Source organism: Staurois parvus, unplaced genomic scaffold, assembly GCF_062004578.1.
Source record: "Staurois parvus isolate SC_StPar_1 unplaced genomic scaffold, SC_StPar_1.0 ptg003665l, whole genome shotgun sequence".
Lineage (NCBI taxonomy): Eukaryota > Metazoa > Chordata > Amphibia > Anura > Ranidae > Staurois > Staurois parvus.
In genome coordinates, this window is record NW_028321461.1 from 43,637 (window position 1) to 65,601 (window position 21,965).

Below are 21,965 nucleotides of genomic sequence, written 5' to 3' on the forward strand. Positions count from 1 at the left end.
CTGATCATTCCTTAAAGTGTAACTCCAGCTCCACGTGTTTCTGACATGTAAAGATAAAAAACAACCCATGACTTGAAAACCTGTCCAGTGGAGATGGTTCTACAATGAATATCATATACTGTCATCATGTAAGAGCAGGTGAGAGATTCCATAGGGGGGGGTGCAGCTCCACAGAAGTCCTGGAGAGGAGATTGGGTGGTAAGGAGTTCCATAGAGGGGGTGCAACTCCAAAGGAGTCCTGGAGAGGAGAGTGGGTGGTAAGGAGTTCCATAGAGGGGGTGCAACTCCAAAGGAGTCCTGGAGAGGAGAGTGGGTGATAAGGAGTACCATAGAGGAGGTGCAGCACTATAGATGCTGACCACAGAGGGGGCTGAGCTGCCACCAATGATATCAACCACATAGGGGGCTGAGCTGCCACCAATGATATCAACCACATAGGGGGCTGAGCTGCCACCCGTGACACCGACCACAGAGGTGGCTGAGCTATGACACTGACCACAGAGGGGGCTGAGCTATGACACTGACCACAGAGGGGGCTGAGCTATGACACTGACCACAGAGGGGGCTGAGCTATGACACTGACCACAGAGGGGGCTGAGCTATGACACTGACCACAGAGGGGGCTGAGCTATGACACTGACCACAGAGGGGGCTGAGCTATGACACTGACCACAGAGGGGGCTGAGCTATGACACTGACCACAGAGGGGGCTGAGCTATGACACTGACCACAGAGGGGGCTGAGCTATGACACTGACCACAGAGGGGGCTGAGCTATGACACTGACCACAGAGGGGGCTGAGCTATGACACTGACCACAGAGGGGGCTGAGCTATGACACTGACCACAGAGGGGGCTGAGCTATGACACTGACCACAGAGGGGGCTGAGCTATGACACTGACCACAGAGGGGGCTGAGCTATGACACTGACCACAGAGGGGGCTGAGCTATGACACTGACCACAGAGGGGGCTGAGCTATGACACTGACCACAGAGGGGGCTGAGCTATGACACCGACCACAGAGGGGGCGGATCTGCCACCAATGACACCGACCACAGAGGGGGCGGATCTGCCACCAATGACACCGACCACAGAGGGGGCGGATCTGCCACCAATGACACCGACCACAGAGGGGGCGGATCTGCCACCAATGACACCGACCACAGAGGGGGCTCAGCTGCCACCAATGACACCGACCACAGAGGGGGCTCAGCTGCCACCAATGACACCGACCACAGAGGGGGCGGATCTGCCACCAATGACACCGACCACAGAGGGGGCTCAGCTGCCAGCTATGACACCGACCACAGAGGGGGCTCAGCTGCCACCAATGACACAACACATTTTTTTGTATGTCTTCCAGATTGAGGTGTTATTGCTGGAGATGCAGGATGCAGAGGCAGGAATAAAGACGCACACCCAGCGCCTGATGATCACCACCATCCCTCATGCAGTCACAGGTAAGTCATAAATCTGGCTACATGTGAATGTGGGAATAATGGGACGTGCGATTTGATTCCCGTGTAGTCATGGCTCCTGATGGTGTGCTGTGTTTGCTGTGCAGGTCACGATATCCTGGAGTGGCTGATTCAGAGGTTACAGATTGGAGATGAAGGTGAGTGCTGCTCGCTGCCTGTGTCCCCCCCATGGGGCGCTTGGGGGATGTTTGTCATGTTCTATGACTTGTATGAGTTCTGTATGTCGGGGTTCCTCTGTGACCTCAGATGTGACAACACAGGGTCATGGTCCAGCCTCCCATGAAAATGGGGTGCAAGCCATGGGAAGGACCCCCCCGCCCCATAACGTGACCTTTCCATGATGATATGTCTGTGTCTGGGGCTCATTGTAATCTCCTCCCCGGGTGTGACCCCAATTTCCAGGTTTGGGTGGTGAATGGTGGTGTGTAGAAAACACTAAAATCGTCATCTGCCAAGTGTGTGGGACGATGAGCGAGGGGCCGAGGGTGACGACTGGTCAGCTGTGACTGGTGAATCCTTGGTGGTGGTGAATGTAACACTGACCCCAGTACAAATCCGGTATAGGATGGGCCGGTCATTGTCTTCGAGGTCACTCGGGCTCATGTTACAGGAGGCTGCAGTGCCGCCCCATAGCTTAGGATCTTGCAGTGATGAAGATGTAATGGAAGATCATGACATTGGGTCCTAGACGGATCCCAGATGATGGAATTCCCCTAAAGATTCTCCAAGTGTCCCCGGGTACCATTCACCCGGGTCCAGGGTTCCTCTTGTCTCAGGTTCTGTTCTGTGCTGGATCCGTGGTGAAGAGGGAACGGGTGTATTGGTGTAATATAGACCACTGAATGCTGTGACACCGACACCTCCGGGAATTGGGATTGGTGACAAAATGAAAGACAATCAGCCGAGAGCTCAGCGGGAGAGTTCATTCAGGAGCTCCGTACCATGATGTGTGACATTCACCCGGCACAGTACCATGATGTGTGACATTCACCCGGCACAGTACCATGATGTGTGACATTCACCCGGCACAGTACCATGATGTGTGACATTCACCCGGCACAGTACCATGATGTGTGACATTCACCCGGCACAGTACCATGATGTGTGACATTCACCCGGCACAGTACCATGATGTGTGACATTCACCCGGCACAGTACCATGATGTGTGACATTCACCCGGCACAGTACCATGATGTGTGACATTCACCCGGCACAGTACCATGATGTGTGACATTCACCCGGCACAGTACCATGATGTGTGACATTCACCCGGCACAGTACCATGATGTGTGACATTCACCCGGCACAGTACCATGATGTGTGACATTCACCCGGCACAGTACCATGATGTGTGACATTCACCCGGCACAGTACCATGATGTGTGACATTCACCCGGCACAGTACCATGATGTGTGACATTCACCCGGCACAGTACCATGATGTGTGACATTCACCCGGCACAGTACCCCAATCCCCCCTCCGTCCCCCTATTTGCCCCCTATTCCCCCCTCCGTCCCTCTATTATACCCCGATCCCCCCTCCGTCCCTCTATTATACCCCGATCCCCCCTCCGTCCCTCTATTATACCCCGATCCCCCCTCCGTCCCTCTATTATACCCCGATCCCCCCTCCGTCCCTCTATTATACCCCGATCCCCCCTCCGTCCCTCTATTACACCCCGATTCCCCCCTCCGTCCTTCTATTACACCCCCATCCCCCCTCCGTCCCTCTATTATACCCCGATCCCCCCTCCGTCCCTCTGTTATACCCCGATCCCCCCTCCGTCCCTCTGTTATACCCCGATCCCCCCTCCGTCCCTCTGTTATACCCCGATCCCCCCTCCGTCCCTCTATTATACCCCGATCCCCCCTCCGTCCCTCTATTATACCCCGATCCCCCCTCCGTCCCTCTATTATACCCCCTTCCCCCCTCCGTCCCTCTATTATACCCCGATCCCCCCTCCGTGCCTCTATTATACCCCGATCCCCCCTCCGTCCCTCTATTATACCCCGATCCCCCCTCCGTCCCTCTATTATACCCCGATCCCCCCTCCGTCCCTCTATTATACCCCGATCCCCCCTCCGTCCCTCTATTATACCCCGATCCCCCCTCCGTCCCTCTATTATACCCCGATCCCCCCTCCGTCCCTCTATTATACCCCGATCCCCCCCTCCGTCCCTCTATTATACCCCGATCCCCCCCTCCGTCCCTCTATTATACCCCGATCCCCCCCTCCGTCCCTCCATGTCCCCGGCTTGCATACTAACCTGCAGGATGCCTCCAGTCTGTGATCATCATTTCTCTCCAGTATTACAAATATTGAACATTGTGTGGCCCTTTGTTGATTTCAGGGGCCACAGTTTGGGCCCTTATACCTGCTCTGTTGACAACCTTTCCCACCCCATCCAGATGTAGTTGGTGAAGATTTATCTGTAGACAGACTGTAGGCAGCGCTTCTCCCGAGACGGCACAAAGAATGCGGAATGGTGGCGTGTTGGCAGCGATCACGTGAATGGACCTTGGAAGTCTCCGCCATTTTTTCCGCATGTATTCCTCCTACAGTGGAGTCTGTATGCGGTCTAACAATGTGCCCCTCACTTTGTGGTGCTGTGGTTATGTTTTGTGTTCAGTGACAATCCATGCATGGCCCATGTATCTGGAAATAGATGTCACCCCCTCTCTGTGGGGCCCTGAGGCCCGGGGCCCCTTTGTGGTAGACTCGGCTCTTCCGGCAGACTGTTCCAGGTACAAAGCTGCTCCTTTCTGGTGAGATTAGTTACTGCAAAGGTCACCCGAGAGATCATCCTCCTGACGGGAAGACATTTACCGCTCTTGGATAATGGCCAATTATCTGGGCTCTTTATTAGCATGGCTGATCCGTGTCTTCCCTGTGTGGGAACTCATTGGGCTCGTTACTTTGTAGCCTTTATAGAGTCTTTGTTTGCCATCTTGGGGTGTTTGATGGGCGATCTTCTCTACTAGATGGAATGACGGCCTCAAGGTTGGGGGAAACCATGATCCCTGGGGCCAGAACCCGGCTCATTAAAGATCTGTCACATCACAGCGCCCCCCAATGGAAGGATTATCATGAAGCTTTGTGTCTGACATAGAGGCACATAGAGCCTTCTGTGAACTCCCAAACGTGGAGTGTCAGCTCTGCGGGGCAGTATGCTGCATCTTCTGTTTCCTCTCATCATGTATTGACTCTGATTTCCGATGTTCAGTCACCTTTCTGACTCTTATCGGGGAATTACCAGAGAAGGAAAGCGGTCGCTGGAGTCGGCCTATAGAGCCTTCCATGATGGGCCCATACCTGCCGATTTATACTTCTGCTTCCCATATTGCCTGTCCTCTGCCCTGTCATCCCAATCCATGCCTGTCCTCTGCGTTGTCATCCCAATCCCTGCCTGTCCCCTGCCCTGTCATCCCAATCCCTGCCTGTCCTCTGCCCTGTCATCCCAATCCATGCCTGTCCTCTGCCTTGTCATCCCAATCCCTGCCTGTCCCCTGCCCTGTCATCCCAATCCCTGCCTGTCCCCTGCCCTGTCATCCCAATCCCTGCCTGTCCCCTGCCCTGTCATCCCAATCCCTGCCTGTCCTCTGCCCTGTCATCCCAATCCCTGCCTGTCCCCTGCCCTGTCATCCCAATCCCTGCCTGTCCCCTGCCCTGTCATCCCAATCCCTGCCTGTCCCCTGCCCTGTCATCCCAATCCCTGCCTGTCCCCTGCCCTGTCATCCCAATCCCTGCCTGTCCCCTGCCCTGTCATCCCAATCCCTGCCTGTCCCCTGCCCTGTCATCCCAATCCCTGCCTGTCCTCTGCCCTGTCATCCCAATCCCTGCCTGCCCCCTGCCCTGTCATCCCAATCCCTGCCTGTCCCCTGTCCTGTCATCCCAATCCCTGCCTGTCCCCTGCCCTGTCATCCCAATCCCTGCCTGTCCCCTGCCCTGTCATCCCAATCCCTGCCTGTCCCCTGCCCTGTCATCCCAATCCCTGCCTGTCCCCTGCCCTGTCATCCCAATCCCTGCCTGTCCCCTGCCCTGTCATCCCAATCCCTGCCTGTCCCCTGCCCTGTCATCCCAATCCCTGCCTGTCCCCTGCCTTGTCATCCCAATCTCCGCCTTTCCTCTGCCCTGTCATCCCAATCCCTGCCTGTCCTCTGCCCTGTCATCCCAATCCTTGCCTGTCATCCCAATCCCTGCCCTTGGTTTCAGTCACGGTGGGTGACACCATTGTTACAGGTGGTCACTCCCTCTCCTGGTTTGTCTTCTCTCTGCAGAGGGGCAGCATCTGGGCAATCTGATGGTGAAATGCGGCTACATCTACCCTCTGCAGGAGCCCTCCAACCTCATCCTGAAGCCAGAGGCCAGCCTGTACCGCTTCCAGGTCCGGGGGGCAGGGGGTGGGGATGGAGGGAAGATGGGGTGCAGGAGAGAGGAAGGGGATGAAGATGGGGTGCAGGAGGGAGGAAGGGGATGAAGATGGGGTGCAGGGAGAGTGGAAAAGGATGAAGATGGAGAAGGAGGTGAAGTTGGGGTGCAGGGAGAGTGGAAGGGGATGAAGATGAGGAGGTGGGGTTGGGGTGCAGGGTGAGTGGAAGGGGATGGAGAAGGAGGTGAAGTTGGGGTGCAGGGTGAGTGGAAGGGGGTGATGAAGTGGGGTGGAAGGGGGTGATGAAGTGGGGTGCAGGGAGAGTGGAAGAGGATGGAGAAGGAGGTAAAGTTGGGGTGCAGGGAGAGTGGAAGGGGATGAAGATGGAGGAGGTGAAATTGGGGTGCAGGGTGAGTGGATGGGGGTGATGACGTGGGGTGGAAGGGGTGATGAAGTGGGGTGCAGGGTGAGTGGAAGGGGGTGATGAAGTGGGGTGGAAGGGGGTGATGAAGTGGGGTGCAGGGAGTTGAGGGGTGCTGTTAGTGGGGTGCAGGGTGAGTGGAAGGGGGTGATGAAGTGTGGTGGAAGGGGGTGATGACGTGGGGTGGAAGGGGGTGATGAAGTGGGGTGCAGGGAATTGAGGGGTGCTGTTAGTGGGGTGCAGTCGCACGGCTCCCGTATACTCAGCACGGCTCTCTGTCTCATTCCAGACTCCATATTTTTGGCCAACGCAGCAGTGGCCAGCAGAGGACACCGACTATGGTGAGTATTGCCCCCCCCCCCCCCCAACAAAGAGTGATCAGTGCATTGTATGTAAATGAGGGGGCGGAGACAGTATTTTCAGTCCAATCAGGTTTGGGAATGGCAGTCCATGTGAATGGAGAGCAGGTTTTCTCGCTGTTCATTTGCTGATTGTGGGTTTGTGTTGCAGCGATTTACCTGGCGAAGAAGAATATCCGAAAGAAGGGGATTCTGGAGGAGTATGAGAAGGTGAGTACACGGGGCGGGGGGCCCCTTTAATGCAGAGATCTGACCATTCAGAAGTGAGCTACCAGACCCCCTAAGAATCGTCCAATCACAGCCGAGCGTGTCCTGGATCTTGGTTCAGAGATCATACCACCGACTGATCCCAGACTTCTGACCGCATTCATCACATTCAGAGCCCCTCAAAGAGAACCTGTCAGTGAAAAGGGATCAAACTGACACATTGCCATTCTGAGTACCCCGGGACCCCCGATATCAGGTCCTTACTGTGCCCCCCCTTCTAGATATGTGACTCCCATTATAGATATCTGCTTCCTCTCTGCACCCCAGTACTCACATTCTGCTCCATGCACCCCAGTACTCACATTCTGCCCCATGCACCCCAGTACTCACATTCTGCTCCATGCACCCCAGTACTCACATTCTGCTCCATGCACCCCAATACACACATTCTATTCTCATAGCCCCTGTACCCCAGTACTCACATTCTGTTCTCTCCCCCCTCTGCACCCCAATACACGCATTCTGTTCCCCTTGCACCCCAGTACTCACATTCTGTTCTCTCCCCCCTCTGCACCCCAATACACTCATTCTATTCCCCTTGCACCCCAGTACTCACATTCTGTTCTCTCCCCCTCTGCACCCCAATACACGCATTCTATTCTCATATCCCCTGCACCCCAATACACACATTCTATTCTCATATCCCCTGCACCCCAATACTCACATTCTGTTCTCTCTCCCTCTGCACCCCAATACACACATTCTATGCTCATAGCCCCTGCACCCCAATATTCACATTCTGTTTTCTCCCCTCTGCACCCCAATACACGCATTCTATTCCCCTTGCACCCCAGTACTCACATTCTGTTCTCTCCCCCTCTGCACCCCAATACACTCATTCTATTCCCCTTGCACCCCAGTACTCACATTCTGTTCTCTCCCCCTCTGCACCCCAATACACTCATTCTATTCCCCTTGCACCCCAGTATTCACATTCTGTTCTCTCCCCCCTCTGCACCCCAATACACGCATTCTGTTCCCCTTGCACCCCAGTATTCACATTCTGTTCTCTCCCCCCTCTGCACCCCAATACACGCATTCTGTTCCCCTTGCACCCCAGTACTCACATTCTGTTCTCGCCCCCTCTGCACCCCAATACACGCATTCTATTCCCCTTGCACCCCAGTACTCACATTCTGTTCTCTCCCCCCTCTGCACCCCAGTACTCACATTCTGTTCTCTCCCCCCTCTGCACCCCAGTACTCACATTCTGTTCTCTCCCCCCTCTGCACCCCAGCACACTCATTGTATTCCCCTTGCACCCCAGTACTCACATTCTTTTCTCTCCCCCCTCTGCACCCCAATACACGCATTCTATTCCACTTGCACCCCAGTACTCACATTCTGTTCTCTCCCCCTCTGCACCCCAATACACTAATTCTATTCCCCTTGCACCCCAGTACTCACATTCTGTTCTCTCCCCCTCTGCACCCCAATACACGCATTCTATTCCCCTTGCACCCCAGTACTCACATTCTGTTCTCTCCCCCTCTGCACCCCAATACACGCATTCTATTCCCCTTGCACCCCAGTATTCACATTCTGTTCTCTCCCCCTCTGCACCCCAGCACACTCATTCTATTCCCCTTGCACCCCAGTACTCACATTCTCTCCCCCTCTGCACCCCAGCACACTCATTCTATTCCCCTTGCACCCCAGTACTCACATTCTGTTCTCTCCCCTTCTGCACCCCAATACACGCATTCTATTCCCCTTGCACCCCAGTACTCACATTCTGTTCTCTCCCCCTCTGCACCCCAATACACACATTCTATTCCCCTTGCACCCCAGTACCCACATTCTGTTCTCTCCCCCTCTGCACCCCAGCACACTCATTCTATTCCCCTTGCACCCCAGTACTCACATTCTGTTCTCTCCCCCTCTGCACCCCAGTACTCACATTCTCTCCCCCTCTGCACCCCAGCACACTCATTCTATTCCCCTTGCACCCCAGTACTCACATTCTGTTCTCTCCCCTTCTGCACCCCAATACACGCATTCTATTCCCCTTGCACCCCAGTACTCACATTCTGTTCTCTCCCCCTCTGCACCCCAATACACGCATTCTATTCCCCTTGCACCCCAGTACCCACATTCTGTTCTCTCCCCCTCTGCACCCCAGCACACTCATTCTATTCCCCTTGCACCCCAGTACTCACATTCTCTCCCCCTCTGCACCCCAATACACTCATTCTATTCCCCTTGCACCCCAGTACTCACATTCTGTTCTCTCCCCCTCTGCACCCCAATACACTCATTCTATTCCCCTTGCACCCCAGTACTTACATTCTGTTCTCTCCCCCTCTGCACCCCAGCACACTCATTCTATTCCCCTTGCACCCCAGTACTCACACCCCCCCCCCCCCCCCCCCCCAGTAGTGACACCGTGTTCCCTGCACTCGCTCAGACAGCGGAATGTTCTGCCGCCTCCCCCCGCGTCTCGACTCCTCAGAATTGATGCTAATTTTCTTAGGCGCTCATTAGATTTCCCTTCCTTTCCGTTCAGGAAAACTACAGCAATCTGAACAAGAAGATTAACCACAAATGGGACTTTATCGTCATGCAGGCCAAGGAGCAGTACAAGTGAGTACTCATTAACCCGTTCCTTCCCGTGCTGTCTGCTAATTCGCACCTTTCAGGTTGGGATGGATGGGATCAGTTAGCCGGCACACGGACAGGTTTAGGACCCGATTCCCCGCACTTAAAGCAGCACTTACCCATCCTGAAGGCATGCTAAAGTCACCTCTCAGCCAGTTTTATTTTGTCATTTTAGTGTGCCTTAAATTGGGTCTGAAATCAAAACTCAACATTTGCTTGTTATAGGGTACATCTAGATATGTGAATTCTGCCTAAGCCGTACCCCGCCTTCTGTCCGGGATTCCTCCTGAAAACTAAGGCACCACTTCCTGATCTGTAGTCTCATATATCTGCAGTGTGACATCACCTTAGGCACTGCTGACTCTGACTGCTAGTCTCAGGAGATTTGGGGTGAGATTTGGTGAGGTCACTGCTGCATTGCTCACTGTTCTCCTTGCTGGAGTGGTAGCTGTACCTGAAGACCTGCAATGTGAGGATCTCCCTGCTTGGTGATGTCACTGCTGTGCTGCTCACTGTTCTCCTTGCTGGAGTGGAAGCTGTACCTGAGGACCTGCAATATGAGGATCTCCCTGCTTCCAAGCCTGGTATTCTCTGGAGATTTGGTGATGTCACTGCTGTGCTGCTCACTGTTTGCTTTGCTGGAGTGGAAGCTGTACCTAAGGACTTGCAGTGTAATGATCTCCTTGCTTCCAAGCCTGGTATTCACTGGAGATTTGGATGATGTCACTGCTGTGCTGCTCACTGTTCTCCTTGCTGGAGTGGAAGCTGTACCTGAAGACCTGCAATGTGAGGATCTCCCTGCTTGGTGATGTCACTGCTGTGCTGCTCACTGTTCTCCTTGCTGGAGTGGAAGCTGTACCTGAAGACCTGCAATGTGAGGATCTCCCTGCTTGGTGATGTCACTGCTGTGCTGCTCACTGTTCTCCTTGCTGGGGTGGAAGCTGTACCTGAAGACCTGCAATGTGAGGATCTCCCTGCTTGGTGATGTCACTGCTGTGCTGCTCACTGTTCTCCTTGCTGGAGAGGAAGTTGTACCTGAGGACCTGCAGTGTGAGGATCTCTTTGCTTCCAAGCCTTGTATTGTCTGGAGATTTGGTGATGTTACTGTTGTGCTGCTCACTGTTCTCCTTGCTGGAGAGGAAGCTGTACCTGAGGATCTACATTGTAAGGATCCCACTACTTCATCCATTCTGTGGATCTGTGTCCACCCCTCTCATTACCCCAACAGTCATCAGGGCGGCAGCTCTGACTTGAGGAACTATAGTCCAGCTTCTACCAAGATGGCCACCTCCACAGAACAAGACATAGTCCGTAAAGAGCAGGGAGACCACAGGCAATATTGTGGACTAGTCCTTTACTCCAGTTCAGGTCCTCTATTCAGCATACTATAAGGGGTATATGTAACCCAGCAACGCCGGCGCCTCACAGCCATGTAAGTGGTTTCTGATGCTAGGAGGCGGGGTGGTGTTTAGGATCATGTGACCACTGTGATTGGCTGCAACCGTGGTCACGTGATCGGAAAGCTGCCTATCACAAGGAACTGTCAGGAGCTTTCTGTTAGGCATCGGTAACTGTGCCGGAAGCGCGCACATGCACACTCGGCACAAGTTTGTTTACATTTTGATACGCCAATATGTGGCCTCTTAGTATCAAGGCCCACCCACTGAGGGGCCCACCCACTGAGGGGCCCACCCAATGAGAGGCCCCATATTTGCAAGCTCTCGGCACAAAGAGGTTAAAAAGAAATGTAATTGGATAAATGTCACCCAGCCCCCACAAATTCTCACCATGTTTTGCTCAATATATTGATTTTCTGTGATTGTCTCCATCTAGTGGCCATAATATTTTCTTTCCTGAAATGCCTTAATTGGGAAAATACCCCATTGTGGCCACTAGGTGGCGCTGGGGATCCTAGGAAATCCACATATACATTCAAATCCTTTTGAGGGCTGAGAAAATGCTTGTGAGATTCTTCTTTATTATTCTGTTCTGTTTTTTCCTGTGATGACTGATACTTTGTTACTCTGCCTTTGGTAGATACAGGTAATACTTGGTGAGTAACATCTGTAAAATGTAACATTGTTGTCATTCATTTCAGGGCGGGGAAAGAGCGGAAGAAGGCGGACCGGCTGGTGCTGGATTGCCAGGAGAAGGCGTATTGGCTGGTTAATCGGCCACCAGTGAGTGATGCGCCGTTTGGCCGCAGATTTTTCTGTATGGATTTGGATTCATTGATGACATTAACCCCGCCCCTTTTCTTCCAGCCGGGGATGCTGGACGTGTTGGATTATGGGATGGACCGGGCCAATGACCCCAACGTTGTCAAGGTAACCAGGTGAGACTCTGGGATGGCAACCTAAAGCCTGGTCCAGGCACTGTGGGGTGTACAGAGAGCTGCGATGGCGTCACCAGGCAGGTGATGTCACGGGGTGATGCCACGAGGTGGGTGATGTCACAGGGGGTGATGCCACGAGGCGGGTGATGTCAGGGGGGGTGATGTCAGGGGGGGTGATGCCACGAGGCGGGGGATGTCGCGGGGTGATGCCACGAGGCAGATGATGTCACGGGGGGGTGATGTCACAGCGGGTACTCTTTCCATACTGAGGATTTTACTACCAAAGGGAAATTTGGGGCATTGGAATAAGGTGACGCAAATCCGCAATTGGCACGTTTGCTGCCATAGAGGTGAAAGGGTTAAGGTCAGACTGCTCTGCGCCATTTGTGGTTGGATTGACACGGTCCTGCGGGGCTGAATGACACGGCGGTCCTGCGGGGCTGAATGACACGGCGGTCCTGCGGGGCTGAATGACACGGCGGTCCTGCGGGGCTGAATGACACGGCGGTCCTGCGGGGCTGAATGACACGGCGGTCCTGCGGGGCTGAATGACACGGCGGTCCTGCGGGGCTGAATGACACGGCGGTCCTGCGGGGCTGAATGACACGGCGGTCCTGCGGGGCTGAATGACACGGCGGTCCTGCGGGGCTGAATGACACGGCGGTCCTGCGGGGCTGAATGACACGGCGGTCCTGCGGGGCTGAATGACACGGCGGTCCTGCGGGGCTGAATGACACGGCGGTCCTGCGGGGCTGAATGACACGGCGGTCCTGCGGGGCTGAATGACACGGCGGTCCGGCGGGGCTGAATGACACGGCGGTCCGGCGGGGCTGAGTGACACGGCGGTCCTGGGGGGCTGAGTGACGCGGCGGTCCTGGGGTGCTGAGTGACGCGGCGGTCCTGGGTGGCTGAGTGACTCGGCGGTCCTGCGGGGCTGAGTGACGCGGCGGTCCTGCGGGGCTGAGTGACGCGGCGGTCCTGCGGGGCTGAGTGACGCGGCGGTCCTGCGGGGCTGAGTGACGCGGCGGTCCTGCGGGGCTGAGTGACGCGGCGGTCCTGCGGGGCTGAGTGACGCGGCGGTCCTGCGGGGCTGAGTGACGCGGCGGTCCTGCGGGGCTGAGTGACGCGGCGGTCCTGCGGGGCTGAGTGACTCGGCGGTCCGGCGGGGCTGAGTGACTCGGTCATGCTTGGTTAGGGTGACGGACGCGGCGCTCAGATGCAATGAAGGATCTCTGATGAACTTCTCATTGAAGCCCTCGAACGAGTCGGAGATGAGAGATTAGAGGGGTCTGGTGGGATTGGTTGCCATAGCAACGCTGTGCATGTAATAAAGCCAAGGAGGGGGTCTCGGGAAGACAAGCGGAGATGAGTTCCACTGACTCATCTCCTGTGCAGCCATACCGACGCAGACTGCAGGGGGAGCTATAAGATCCAGCGCCATTTCCAGATTGCGTCACCAAGGAGCAGGCTCCTGTAATGATATGAGCGCCGTGGGAGGGGGGCAGCAGTCAAATCAGAGCCGAGCTTCACCGGGATGGAGCAAGAGAGACCATTCCTTTATGGTGTCACTGGACTTTCCCTGTGAGAGAGATCATTCCTTTATGGTGTCACTGGACTTTGTTACATGTTCAAAGTTGGAAAAGTAAAAACAAAATGTAAATTGGAGACATTGGGGGGAACAAAGAAAGTGCCGCCTGAGGAAGGTTCCCTGTTACCCCAACATGTTCCCTGCAGAATATTGGTCCCTAGAACTCAGGAGATCATCCTATATAGAGAAACTATGTGATTTGTCTTCACAATCTTCTCTGGATGAAGAAATAAAAAATATATACAGTACTGTGTATATATAGGGGGAGGAGACTTGTAGTCCCCCCCCCCCCCCGGGTGAAGGAGACTTGTAGTCCCCCTCGGGTGGGGGAGACTTGTAGTCCCCCCTCGGGTGAAGGAGACTTGTAGTCCCCCCTCGGGTGAAGGAGACTTGTAGTCCCCCATCGGGTGAAGGAGACTTGTAGTCCCCCATCGGGTGGAGGAGATTTGTAGCCCCCCTCGGGTGGAGGAGACTTGTAGTCCCCCCTCGGGTGGAGATTTGTAGTCCCCCTCGGGTGGAGGAGATTTGTAGTCCCCCTCACGGGGAGGGTGCAGTATGAAAGACTGTTGCTGATGGTGTAGTTGGTGTTCTGTAGTGACGTTTCTTCCTCTCCTCTCTCCACAGATCCCTCTTTGGTCTCTTATGTCGGGGAATGTGGTGATGGGTGTCGGATGATCAGGACTTTTCTTCTTTGAAGGACCATTCCATGTTCTGCCCCGGCAAGCCGCTCTCTCATTCTCCTCCAATAGTCATCCCTCGGCGTACACACCACCATACACAGCAGATGTAATTGTGTGTCCCCGGAGGGGCCCAGCCTCACTGTCTATGGATCCGGGAAGAGGCGGCTGTCGGTTCTGTCCACATTAAAGCCCAACTCCTGCCCAGGCAGCAGCTGTAGATGAAGTGGGGAGCCTTCCCTGGCTGCTGTTCTGTCCTCTACCAGAGGGGGGCGATGAGCAATCTACCACCCACCAGTGCTGTCCGCCTCCAGAGTTCCCCCCATACATTGGCAGTGGCAATACAATTTATTGAATGGATTGAAATCCCGCTGTCACAATCTGCGCCCCAGTCCCCGTCTGCGTCCCCGTCTGCGTCCCCGTCTGCGTCCCCGTCTGCGTCCCCGTCTGCGTCCCAATCCCAATCTATGTCCCAGTCCCCGTCTGCATCCCCGTCTGCGTCCCCGTCTGCGTCCCCGTCTGCGTCCCAATCCCAATCTATGTCCCAGTCCCCGTCTGCATCCCCGTCTGCGTCCCCGTCTGCATCCCAGTTCCCGTCTGCGTCCCAGTTCCCGTCTGCGTCCCAGTCCCCGTCTGCGTCCCCATCTGCATCCCTGTCTGCATCCCCGTCTGCGTCCCAGTCCCCGTCTGCGTCCCCGTCTGCATCCCCGTCTGCGTCCCAGTCCCCGTCTGCGTCCCCGTCTGCGTCCCAATCCCAATCTATGTCCCAGTCTGCGTCCCAGTCCCCGCCTACGTCCCAGTCTGCGTCAGAGACCCCCCCTTATCGAGGAATGCGCATGGACATGAATGTAGTGTCACTTTGTGCACTTCAAATAAAGTTTGCCAAAAAAGAGCTTTAAGATAAACTGAGAGACGCTTCATGCCCCTCCCCGCACCCCAAAACTGACAGCTGCCCACATGCTGAAATGGAAATTTTATCACACAGGCACTGCCTTGTTTATATTTCAGAGTAAGGAGAGGGGCGGACAGGAGAGGGAGGCAGGCGAGGGGCGGACAGGAGAGGGAGGCAGGCGAGGGGCGGAGAGGAGAGGGAGGCAGGCGAGGGGAGGAGAGGGAGGCAGGCGAGGGGCGGAGAGGAGAGGGAGGCAGGCAAGGGGCGGAGAGGAGAGGGAGGCAGGCGAGGGGCGGAGAGGAGAGGGAGGCAGGCGAGGGGCGGAGAGGGAGGCAGGCGAGGGGCGGAGAGGGAGGCAGGCGAGGGGCGGAGAGGGAGGCAGGCGAGGGGCGGAGAGGGAGGCAGGCGAGGGGCGGAGAGGAGAGGGAGGCAGGCGAGGGGCGGAGAGGAGAGGGAGGCAGGCGAGGGGCGGAGAGGAGAGGGAGGCAGGCGAGGGGCGGACAGGAGAGGGAGGCAGGCGAGGGGCGGACAGGAGAGGGAGGCAGGCGAGGGGCGGACAGGAGAGGGAGGCAGGCGAGGGGCGGACAGGAGAGGGAGGCAGGGGAGGGGCGGACAGGAGAGGGAGGCAGGCGAGGGGCGGACAGGAGAGGGAGGCAGGGGAGGGGCGGACAGGAGAGGGAGGCAGGGGAGGGGCGGAGAGGAGAGGGAGGCAGGCGAGGGGCGGAGAGGAGAGGGAGGCAGGCGAGGGGCGGAGAGGAGAGGGAGGCAGGCGAGGGGCGGAGAGGTAGGCAGGCGAGGGGCGGAGAGGTAGGCAGGCGAGATGCGGAGAGGTAGGCAGGCGAGGGGCGGAGAGGTAGGCAGGCGAGGGGCGGAGAGGAGAGGTAGGCAGGCGAGGGGCGGAGAGGTAGGCAGGCGAGGGGCGGAGAGGTAGGCAGGCGAGGGGCGGAGAGGTAGGCAGGCGAGGGGCGGAGAGGTAGGCAGGCGAGGGGCGGAGAGGTTGGCAGACGAGGGGCGGACAGGAGAGGGTCGGACAGGAGAGGTAGGCAGGGGAGGGTCGGACAGGAGAGGGAGGCAGGCGAGGGTCGGACAGGAGAGGGAGGCAGGCGAGGGTCGGACAGGAGAGGGAGGCAGGCGAGGGGCGGACAGGAGAGGGAGGCAGGCGAGGGGCGGACAGGAGAGGGAGGCAGGCGAGGGGCGGACAGGAGAGGGAGGCAGGCGAGGGGCGGACAGGGGAGGGGCGGACAGGAGAGGGAGGCAGGCGAGGGGCGGACAGGAGAGGGAGGCAGGCGAGGGGCGGACAGGGGAGGGGCGGACAGGAGAGGGAGGCAGGCGAGGGGCGGACAGGTGAAGTGTAGACCTCGCCTGACAGATTTAAGTGATATTGGGGTCACTGTCCCCTCCCCCCCGATGGGGTATACTGATATTGGGGTCACTGCCCCCCCTGACGCTGTCTCCTCTCTTTGTGTCTTACAGAAGAAGACGGTGGATTTCTACAGACGTGAGGTGAGTATCAGGAACAGGAGTCATCACACCTCATGGAGCCGCTCCTTCCTCTATATATATATCTGGGTGGATCCCATCCGCCATTAACTCTTCACCCCCCACATCCCCCTCCATCCCATCCACCATTAACTCTTCACCCCCCACATCCCCCTCCATCCCATCCGCCATTAACTCTTCACCCCCCACATCCCCCTCCATCCCATCCGCCATTAACTCTTTACCCCCCACATCCCCCTCCATCCCATCCGCCATTAACTCTTCACCCCCCACATCCCCCTCTATCCCATCCGCCATTAACTCTTCACCCCCCACATCCCCCTCCATCCCATCCGCCATTAACTCTTCACCCCCCACATCCCCCTCCATCCCATCCGCCATTAACTCTTCATCCCCCTCCATCCCATCCGCCATTAACTCTTCACCCCCCACATCCCCCTCCATCCCATCCGCCATTAACTCTTCACCCCCCACATCCCCCTCCATCCCATCCGCCATTAACTCTTCTCCCCCCACATCCCCTTTAATAATATCGTGTTTGTTATGTTTGTATCTCTCACTTGTTTCAGATTTTTGTTCCATGGTGTCACTATTATATTTTATATAATGGAAGAAAATAAAAAAGCAAGAAAAGAATTATGTCGGATTTAGGGAGAGGGAATTATCTGTTTTACAAGGATAGAAAACCATCAGATAGACAGACAGGAATGTTCGCCCCTCACACAGAAACGATCGGCCTAACAATGGAATGTTCCCCCCTCACACAGAAATGATCGGTCTAACAATGGAATGTTCACCCCTCACACAGAAATGATCGGTCTAACAATGGAATGTTCACCCCTCACACAGAAACGATCGGTCTAACAATGGAATGTTCGCCCCTCACACAGAAACGATCGGTCTAACAATGGAATGGTCGCCCCTCACACAGAAATGATCGGTCTAACAATGGAATGTTCGCCCCTCACACAGAAATGATCGGTCTAACAATGGAATGTTCACCCCTCACACAGAAATGATCGGTCTAACAATGGAATGTTCACCCCTCACACAGAAATGATCGGTCTAACAATGGAATGTTCGCCCCTCACACAGAAATGATCGGTCTAACAATGGAATGTTCGGTGTAACACTGAGAGACAGAATACAACAACAAATTCAGCAGAAATGCGTCTAACAAATGATGACGGATCTGCATGTTCATGAGGGAAAGAAGGATTTGATCCCCTTCACAAAACATGACTTAGTACTTGGTGGCCAATCCCTTGTTGGCCATCACAGAGGTCAGACGTTTCCTGGAGTTGGCCCCCAGGTTCGCACACATCCCAGGAGGGATTTTGGCCCACTCCTCTTGGCAGATCCTCTCCAAGTCATTAAGGTTTGGTGGCTGACGTTTGGCAACTCGAACTTTCAGCTCCCTCCACAGATTTTCCATCGGATGAAGGTCTGGAGACTGGCTAGGCCACTCCAGGACCTTAATGTTCTTCTTCTTGAGCCGCTCCTTTGTTGCCTTGGCCGTGTGTTTTGGGTCATTGTCATGCTGGAACACCCATCCACCGCCCATTTTCAATGCCCTGGCTGAGGGAAGAAGGTTCTCACCCAAGATTTGAGGGTACATTGCCCCGTCCATCGTCCCTTTGATGCGGTGCTGTTGTCCTGTCCCCTTAGCAGAAAAACACCCCCAAAGCAGAATGTTTCCACCACCATGTTTCACAGTTGGGATGGTGTTCTTGGGGTCATAGGCAGCATTCCTCCTCCTCCAAACACGGTGAGTTGAGTTGATGCCAAAGAGCTGGATTTTGGTCTCCTCTGACCACAACACTTCCCACCAGTCCTCCTCGGCATCATTCAGATGTTCAGTGGCAGACTTCAGACGGGCCTGGACATGGGCTTTCTTGAGCAGAGGGACCGTGCGGGCACTGCAGGATTTCAGTCCTTGTCGGCGTAGTGTGTTACCAATTGTTTTCTTGGTGACTGTGGTCCCAGCTGCCTGGAGATCATTGACAAGATCCTCACGTGTAGTTCTGGGATGATTCCTCACTGTTCTCATGATCATTGACACCCCACGAGGTGAGATCTTGCATGGTGCACCAGACCTAGGGAGACTGACACTTGTTTTGTGTTTCTTCCATTTGTGAATGATTGCACCAACTGTTGTCACCTTCTCACCAAGCTGCTTGGCCATAGTTTGGTAGCCCAGTCCAGCCTTGTGTAGGTCTACCATCTTGTCCCTGACATCCTTGGACAGCTCTTTGGTCTTTGCCATGGTGGAGAGTTTGGAATCTGATGGTTTGATGGCTCCTGTGGACAGGTGTCTTTTATACAGGTAACACAATGAGATTAGCAGCACTCCCTTTAAGAGACTGCTTGTAATCTCAGCTTGTTACCTGTATGAGAGACACCTGGGAGCCAGAAATCCTGCTGAATGATAGGGGATCAAATCCTTCTTTCCCTCATGAACATGCAGTTCTGTCATCATTTGTTAGATGCATTTCTGCTGAATTTGTTGTTGTATTCTGTCTCTCAGTGTTACACCGAACATTCCATTGTTAGACCGATCGTTTCTGTGTGAGGGGCGAACATTCCATTGTTAGACCGATCATTTCTGTGTGAGGGGCGAACATTCCATTGTTAGACTGATCATTTCTGTGTGAGGGGAGAACATTCCATTGTTAGACCGATCGTTTGTGTGAGGGGAGAACATTCCATTGTTAGACCGATCGTTTCTGTGTGAGGGGAGAACATTCCATTGTTAGACCGATCGTTTCTGTGTGAGGGGAGAACATTCCATTGTTAGACCGATCGTTTCTGTGTGAGGGGCGAACATTCCATTGTTAGACCGATCATTTCTGTGTGAGGGGCGAACATTCCATTGTTAGACCGATCATTTCTGTGTGAGGGGCCAACATTCCATTGTTAGACCGATCATTTCTGTGTGAGGGGCGAACATTCCATTGTTAGACCGATCGTTTCTGTGTGAGGGGTGAACATTCCATTGTTAGACCGATCATTTCTGTGTGAGGGGAGAACATTCCATTGTTAGACCGATCATTTCTGTGTGAGGGGCGAACATTCCATTGTTAGACCGATCGTTTCTGTGTGAGGGGCGAACATTCCATTGTTAGACCGATCATTTCTGTGTGAGGGGCGAACATTCCATTGTTAGACCGATCATTTCTGTGTGAGGGGCGAACATTCCATTGTTAGACCGATCATTTCTGTGTGAGGGGAGAACATTCCATTGTTAGACCGATCATTTCTGTGTGAGGGGCGAACATTCACCATCAGGGGGGGCAAATACACATTTCCTGCACTGTAAGTGTTTGGGATACAAGCATGGAATGTCTGTTGGGGATATTCTTCGTTCTGAGGGTCCCAGGCTGGAAATCCTCCTCCTATTCCCTGTAGGATCGTGTTGTGCCGATTGCAAAAAATGTTATTTGATGATTAATCTTTCTGATCTGCTTTGATTGAAGAGAAGTGTCATTATTGATCTATAGGGAGGGGTGTGGTATATACAGGGAGGGGTGTGGTATATACAGGGAGGGGTGTGGTATGTACAGGGAGGGGTGTGGTATGTACAGGGAGGGGTGTGGTATGTACAGGGAGGGGTGTGGTATGTACAGGGAGGGGTGTGGCGTGTGTACAGGGAGGGGTGTGGCGTGTGTACAGGGAGGGGTGTGGCGTGTGTACAGGGAGGGGTGTGGCGTGTGTACAGGGAGGGGTGTGGCGTGTGTACAGGGAGGGGTGTGGCGTATGTACAGGGAGGGGCGTGGCGTATGTACAGGGAGGGGCGTGGTGTATACAGGGAGGGGCGTGGTGTATATACAGGGAGGGGTGTATGCGTGTACATAATATGTCTCCCCTCCTCTGCAGATCATGTACTATCAACAGTCTCTGATGAGATCTACAGTGAAATCCTCCGTGTCTGTCAATGGGTAAGAAATGTTGTCCCAGATATAAGAGTCGTACAGATTCTGTGTGTGTCCGCTCTCCCCAGATCCGTGGTGATCTGGGGGTGCATGTACTGATCCGTGGTGATCTGGGGGAAGCATGTACTGATCCGTGGTGATCTGGGGGATGCATGTACTGATCCGTGGTGATCTGGGGGAAGCATGTACTGATCCGTGGTGATCTGGGGGATGCATGTACTGATCCGTGGTGATCTGGGGGTGCATGTACTGATCCGTGGTGATCTGGGGGAAGCATGTACTGATCCGTGGTGATCTGGGGGATGCATGTACTGATCCGTGGTGATCTGGGGGAAGCATGTACTGATCCGTGGTGATCTGGGGGATGCATGTACTGATCCGTGGTGATCTGGGGGATGCATGTACTGATCCGTGGTGATCTGGGGGATGCATGTACTGATCCGTGGTGATCTGGGGGATGCATGTACTGATCCGTGGTGATCTGGGGGGATGCATGTACTGCACACTGGAGCACTGGCACCTCCTGGCTCACACTGCGCAGCGCCCCCTGTAGGATCTTCACCATATCTGATTCTCTGTGTTCTCCCATCAGGATCCTGAAATACTGCGAGCAATACTTCACCCATGACCCCATCATGTCCGGCTGCCTCCCCAGCAACCCCTGGATCACAGATGACACCATGTTCTGGGAGCTGAACGCCAAGCTGTGAGTGGGCTGTATGGGGTACAATAACTGCCTGGACACTAGACATTCACCTGATCTCCTCCCTGTACAGGTACTGCCCCCTACTGGAGGCACAGATTTACTAATGGTAAGATGCCCCATGCACTGCCCCCTGCACTGCCCCCTGCTGGAGGCACCGACAATACTGGTAGTAATATGCCCCATGCACTGCCCTCTGCTGGAGGCACCGACAATACTGGTAGTAATGCCCCATGCACTGCCCTCTGCTGGAGGCACCGACAATACTGGTAGTAATGCCCCATGCACTGCCCCCTGCTGGAGGCACCGACAATACTGGTAGTAATGCCCCATGCACTGCCCTCTGCTGGAGGCACCGACAATACTGGTAGTAATGCCCCATGCACTGCCCTCTGCTGGAGGCACCGACAATACTGGTAGTAATATGCCCCATGCACTGCCCCCTGCTGGAAGCACCGACAATACTGGTAGTAATGCCCCATGCACTGCCCCCTGCTGGAGGCACCGACACCGACCGATTTCTAAATGTATTTTAAATATTTTGGTAAAGACAAAAAAACATGAAAATTGTGAGGAACAAGCAGAGTGGTGCCGGGTCCTCCCAACCCTGGTGATGGGATGACTGACCTGCCCGCCATTGTTTGATGGGTGTCCTCTACATCCGGCCGGTGATTGCTGATTATTGATCGCTCTTCAGTCCATTATAGAGAGATGGGATCTCTGTTCTCAGGAATCCAGATGCCCCCACCCCTTATTACTGGTGGAGCCCCCCCCCCCAGGACTGCCAGCTGTAGGGGGAGACGTACTGAACTTGGGTTTGCTCCAACAGAGGCCAAACCTTT

The 21,965-nt window shown here is 54.9% G+C and overlaps 1 protein-coding gene across 2 annotated transcripts in view; it reads left to right on the forward strand.

Moving 5' to 3' along the window:
• Positions 1-21,192, forward strand: part of LOC149427544 (regulator of G protein signaling 9-like) — a 38,309-nt gene extending 17,117 nt beyond the window's left edge. The window contains exons 2-12 of one of the 2 annotated variants that reach the window (XM_089667914.1): positions 1,365-1,461; positions 1,566-1,616; positions 5,760-5,866; positions 6,562-6,613; positions 6,783-6,841; positions 9,405-9,481; positions 11,595-11,676; positions 11,761-11,823; positions 16,462-16,491; positions 20,365-20,426; positions 21,013-21,192. In XM_089667914.1, the coding sequence (XP_089524040.1) occupies positions 1,365-1,461; positions 1,566-1,616; positions 5,760-5,866; positions 6,562-6,613; positions 6,783-6,841; positions 9,405-9,481; positions 11,595-11,676; positions 11,761-11,823; positions 16,462-16,491; positions 20,365-20,426; positions 21,013-21,130 (798 nt within the window). In that variant the 3' untranslated portion in view covers positions 21,131-21,192. Of the gene's footprint in view, positions 1-1,364; positions 1,462-1,565; positions 1,617-5,759; positions 5,867-6,561; positions 6,614-6,782; positions 6,842-9,404; positions 9,482-11,594; positions 11,677-11,760; positions 11,832-14,043; positions 15,154-16,461; positions 16,492-20,364; positions 20,427-21,012 lie in introns of those variants that run through there. The other variant, XM_089667915.1, reaches the window with a different exon arrangement.
• Positions 21,193-21,965: the final 773 nt, after the last annotated feature.